Source organism: Vombatus ursinus, unplaced genomic scaffold (assembly GCF_900497805.2).
Source record: "Vombatus ursinus unplaced genomic scaffold, bare-nosed wombat genome assembly UNPS02011916.1, whole genome shotgun sequence".
In the NCBI taxonomy this organism is placed as follows: Eukaryota; Metazoa; Chordata; class Mammalia; order Diprotodontia; family Vombatidae; genus Vombatus; species Vombatus ursinus.
In genome coordinates this window covers 4368273-4373991 of record NW_020951694.1, presented here as the reverse complement: position 1 = coordinate 4373991, position 5719 = coordinate 4368273, and the positions used below count along the sequence as shown (strand labels likewise).

At 41.9% G+C, this 5719-nt stretch overlaps 1 protein-coding gene across 2 annotated transcripts; it reads left to right on the top strand.

Moving 5' to 3' along the window:
• Nucleotides 1–705: 705 nt before the first annotated feature.
• LOC114039395 (histone H1.4-like) lies at nt 706–4730 on the top strand. Of its 2 annotated transcripts, XR_003568668.1 has the most exons (3): nt 706–1407; nt 3959–4055; nt 4402–4730. XR_003568668.1 is itself a non-coding variant. In XM_027857119.1 (2 exons), exons 1-2 carry the CDS (start codon nt 746–748, stop codon nt 3963–3965), a joined length of 669 nt encoding a protein of 222 aa, XP_027712920.1. In that variant the 5' UTR covers nt 706–745; the 3' UTR covers nt 3966–4730. The 2 variants fall into 2 exon arrangements, 1 of the variants encoding a protein (XP_027712920.1); XM_027857119.1 differs by having other exon boundaries at nt 3959–4730.
• Nucleotides 4731–5719: the final 989 nt, after the last annotated feature.

Below are 5719 nucleotides of genomic sequence, written 5' to 3'. Positions count from 1 at the left end.
GCCCCACCCCCAACCAAGAAACCAAAGATTTTGCTATTTAACTTCCTGAACCAAATTTTACACCCGGATCCCCATATCCTACTAGACACCCCCCCCAAAAAAAACCTGTGGTTTCCCCCTTATATCCCAAAATAACTTCGTGTAATGACTACAGAATCAAATCGTTGCCCCAGTCGCCAATTCCCACTATTCCATTTACAGAAATCGTGGGAGAGCCTGTGTTACTTCCCCCGCGGAGAAACGGAATTTTTGTGTAAATGATGATAAAAATAACTTGGTTTTTGTGCAGATGAGAAGCCAAGCATATGATGAACAATCCCAGCGAGGAAGAACTTTCAGGAGTAAAGGGACGAATTTGTATTTTAGAGAAAAAACAAGAAGTTGACTCGATTTCACCTGAATTTTGCTCAGAGTTACGTGTGTTTGGAAAGGCTGCTGGTGTAGAATTTGAGGCTACAGAGAAAAAAGAAGAGGGACATGAAGCCTGAGACGTCTCCACTTATTTTCCGATTGAAACCGCGTGATTCCATACAGGGAATTTTTATAATTTTCCCCTTTTTTGAAGTGTAACAAACACAACTCCTCTTCAGAGCTGAGACACTGTCCCTGCCAGGGAGGCGAGCTGGGCAGCGCACCAATCACAAAGCAGCTCCTCTCTATATATACCCCCGGCCCTGCGAGCACTGCTATATTGACACTGTGGGTTCTACAGCATTTTTTACTGTAATTATCTAGGTTTGCTACTATGTCTGAGACTGCTCCTGCCGCGCCGGCTACTCCAGCTCCAGCAGAGAAGACACCTGTGAAGAAAAAGGCTAAGAAGCCTACGGGTTCCGCAGGAGCACGGCGAAAGGCGTCTGGGCCCCCGGTGTCTGAGCTGATCACCAAGGCCGTGGCCGCCTCCAATGAGCGCAGCGGCGTGTCTCTGGCCGCCCTCAAGAAGGCGCTGGCGGCCGCCGGCTACGATGTGGAAAAGAACAACAGCCGCATCAAGCTGGGGCTCAAAAGCCTGGTGAACAAAGGCACTCTGGTGCAGACCAAGGGGACCGGCGCCTCAGGCTCCTTCAAGCTCAACAAGAAAACTCCTGCGGGTGAAGGCAAAGGGAAAGCCAAGAAATCGGCCTCTACCAAAGCAAAGAAGTCAGCAGGGGCTGCCAAGAAACCTAAAAAGACCACCGGGGCGGCCACGAAGAAAACCTTGAAAAAGACACCGAAGAAGGCTAAAAAGCCAGCGGCGGCGGCGGGAGCCAAGAAGGCAGCCAAGAGCCCGAAAAAAGCCAAAGCTGCTAAACCCAAGAAGGCGGCTAAGAGCCCTGCAAAGGCTAAAGCCGTGAAGCCCAAGGCAGCGAAGGCAAAGGTGACCAAACCTAAAACAGCTAAGCCCAAGAAGGCGGCGCCAAAGAAGAAGTAGGTCTCCGCGGGAACTTCCAACACCTCAAAGGCTCTTTTCAGAGCCACCCATAGATCTCAATGAAAAGAGCTCAATACGTATGTTTTCGAGGTCCTGCAATGCTTTTAGTTAAGTAATTGCATGAGGGTGGGGGGGTTAACTTTGCCAGATTTGGATGCGATGGGCTGTTCTGCGCCACCCCCCCAGCATGTTTTGAGTTTTTTCTGTACCCCTTTATCCTAGACAAATGTCTTGTACTTGCATGGTCTTGTGGAATAACAGCTGAGTTGTTCCTTCCCTATTTATTTTTTTCGGTAGCACCGGATATCCTGCAGCGCCACAGTGCCTGACCAGTTGTAAAGCCCACGGGCCCCTGGGAGCATTGCCAGACTGACCGGCCTAATGGTCACCTGAGCCAGGGCCCCTTTGTTTTTTAAGTGGCGTATAAAGAAATAAACTTAAACAAATTTGAAAAAATTTTTGTCTCTTTAAATGACAGGTCTTAAAGTTTGCAGAGATCAATAGGTTATAGCACCGATTTTGAAGGGTATTCAGAGACCCCTGGGAGTCCCTGACATCCGTCTCAAGGGCATGTGAGGTTAAAAACTATTCATAGTAACATTGTATTCATTTATAATACGGTGTCAGTAGAGATTACATTTTTTTAAAAGCTATCTGGGGCGTCTGTAAGTGTTGTAAAGGGCCAAAAAGTTTGAGAACCGCTAGGCTAGAGAAACATTCAAAAGTCCCGCGCCTCGAATAAATTGGTTTGTTATTCAACCTCACACAGCATTGAATTCTGGACAATTTGATTGGAAAAAATGAATCCCTACACACTCCCACTTGCTCTTAATGGTTATAAATGTAGTTTCTTTTTCTCCTTGTTCTTAAGCATTCATATTCTGTGTATGTACTGCACACATCTGCAATTGTCTTAGTTTCGGGAAATGGGCTTTCAGCACACTGACTTCAGTCAGTTTATTTTTTACTTTTTAAAAAAGTTCAAGCAGCAAAATGCTTTGTTCCTGAGTTTTGTGCCAAATGTTTTCACTGATACAGAATTTCTTTTCCAAGCAACACAACGAACACAAATCCGTACTGGCACACACAAAATAAGCCTTCTAAGTCACCGTTATGTTCTACTTGCTTTTCCATATAATTTAAAGTTTTATGTCTCTTCGTTTATTTTGTTAAGGTAAATCAGAAAGAAATAATGTTAAAGTCACATATATACATACATATATATCCCTCGAACTTTATATATAACCACCCTTACGAATGCAAATAGCCTGAGACATTTTCAGTTACTTCTTGCTGAACCACCATTCTTCCCCACCCCCATCCCTGACTCCCGCCCAAATTTGACCTTTCTGGAGGATTCTTTTTTAAGTCGGATACTGCAGAATCCAGCATCTAGATGTTTCTGATGGTTGCAACTATTTAAGTTTGGTTTGAAATTTTGGTCACGCAGAAGAGGGGGCCAGAGGAAAGCTTTTTTTGTTTTGTTTTCCTAAAAGTGGCTGATTCCGAAGCTTCTGATTCCAGGTGCTTCAGTGTTTCCCTGTCCCCGATCTAATTTTGTCCCTCACGAGCTTCCGTAACCTTAAGCATTGTATCTACTTGCTCTTTTGGTGCAGCAATATATCCATGTTTTAGAGTAAGACGCAGACCTGGTTCCCTTGCAAAGCTCGTGATTTAACTCACCTCTGTGGCTCATATTTAGTTAGCCATTTTACATGTGCAACTTATCTTGTATGGTCCTTTCCTCACACCTTCCCCCTCCCCATTTCCATTTTGCAGATGAGAACATTAGAGTTCAAAGAGCTTGGGAAAAATTACTTGGGCAGGGTTATATAGCACTTGTGGCTGAGGCAAAAACCTTTGCCTCGTGCTTGATCCTGCATTTTATCCACTGCGCAACGCTATTATGTTGCCTCTGGCGAGTAGTGGTAGGTCAGAGATGATATACGAGTCTCTTAGCTTTGTTGCTGGCCAGTTCCAAGACCAAGTCTTTAGGTTCGACTGTGGGAAGCAGGCTGGGCTCAGGGTTAAACCGACTGCAACATACCCCCGGACGGGCCCTGGGGTGGTACACTGGCAGACAAACCAACGAGTGTCGTCCAAAGAAGGCAGCAAAAAGGGTTACTAGTGTTAAATAACTAACTTGTCAAACTGTTTAGCTATTGGTCAAAAACAGAATTCTGATTGTTTTAGCCAATCAAAAGGTGGATCTAAAAATCTCACTATTTAAATATGATCTTTCCACTTCATTCAAGTTGCTCCAATTAGGGACTGAAGTAGATTTTCTTTATTTGTGTAGAAGCCCTACAAAAATAACCCTGACCTAAAATTTGTGTTCTTTATTTTGCTTTTTTGGAAAATTATTGATTGTACTATTCCAACTCACTCTGAACTCGTCGGAACCCAGCATTCAAGATAACATAGTGATTTAGGTGCAAAGCAATGGTAAGCGCAAGCATGAGCCTAAGAGTTGCTGAAGAACATCCAGCTGGTATCACCTGAAACATTATAATTCATTTCTAATAAAAATTTTCTATTATATCGTAGGGAGTGAACGTCACAACACTTCTCGAGAATCCAAATGGCCCTGTGGCTGTTGCTGTCTGGAGAACAGATCAAGCACATGATGTTTGGAGGGCACCAAGTATGCCAATTCCCCAAAAAGGACCCCAGGGGCCCTACAATCTAAAGGTTTTTTTTTTCCCCAAAATACACTCCCATTCTCAGTTGCTTTAATTATATTGTATAGTTAGTATCAAAATAGTTCCTTTTCAGTTATTTTGTATCGAACTTAGCATAGTCATTGATTCTAACAAAAGCAATTTATAATAATTCATAATTTCTCCCATTTTTTACCCTTCTGGGTCATAAAGCAAATATGGTCACTGCGTAAGAAGAATTGTTCTATAGTATAAAGTACTCCACAGGCAACAGTTTGTATTTAAAGCCTAATCTTCCCCTCTGTTTTTTCTTCACCTAAAACACATGAGATGTATCCCAAGGAATGCTTGTGTCGATGGAAGTATCCAGCAGCAGCATGAACACTGGACTTACAGCCAGAGGACTGAAATTTCAAAACATGTCTCTACCACTGACTCCATGTTACCTTCTGGGCCTCAGTTTCCTCATTTAAGGAAATTGGACTAGATGATCTCTGAAGTCCCTTTCATCTGTAAGTCCTAAGTTGAACTTTTGAGAATCATCCCTGGTTGCAAAATGTTTGATTAGTGCTTCCCTTGCCCATTTTTATTTGTTTGCATCATCTGTTGTCTGAAGGAAAAGCAGAAACCCATGGGGAAAATGAATAAATGCATTTCAAGGTCTGACCCTCTGACTTGGTTTTCTTCTCCAGCATTTTCATTGTACTTTTGGATTTTTTCTCTCCACTCCAATCTACAGTAATTAGATTTTATCTTATGCATTTTTGAGGCACTCTGTCTTTTAACAAATTAAAAACACCAGCTCATATTCATGGTCTTGCTTTGAGAAGTCTGGGGAGAGAGAGAGATAGAGGTTTCAGCATCCAGGAGAGAAATCCCTCAATACTCTCAGCAAATACTAATATGCTTTCTTATTTCTATGCTCATAATACTGCTCCTATCTCCTGTGGTGTCCCCTCAATACATCAAAGACTCATAGAATCATAGAATGTTAGATCTAGAACATCTTTTTCTAATCCCTGCATTTCCCTGATCAGGAATATTAGTTGATTTACCAACAGTCATGCAGCCAGTTAGATGACATGGATTATAGCTCCTACTCTGCCACTGACTCCTGGTAATCTTTCATGTGACACATCTGCAAAAATCCTGTATTTGACTTATATTCTCATAAAGGTAAATTGTGAGGGGAAAGGAAGAATGAAAGAATAAATGAAAAAAGCATTTATTAAGCACTTACTAGTACAAAGAACTGTACTAAATGCTGGGCCTTCAAAGAGAAAAGTAAAACAGTTCCTGCTTTCAAGAAGCTCATATTCTAATGAAGAAAACTACATGTTTATATGTATTATGTGTGTATATATGTATGTGTATATATGTAGTTTCAGCTAAAAGTAAAACAGAAAGGTCTCATGATTTTGAGGGTATATCAGCAAAGCAGAAAATAATTCCTCTACTTTCACATCATTTTCCATGGATAAATTGTCATTTTTCTGATATTGAATTCTTCAATAGTGATAAGATTTGCGGCCGTAAAAACTTTCTTTTCTGGGTCTTTGGTAACTGTATCTGTAGTGGGTTCAGGGTTCTTCCACCTTTAGAATCAATAGCTAAACAAATGTTCTTGCTGCTACTACCAATTGCCAGC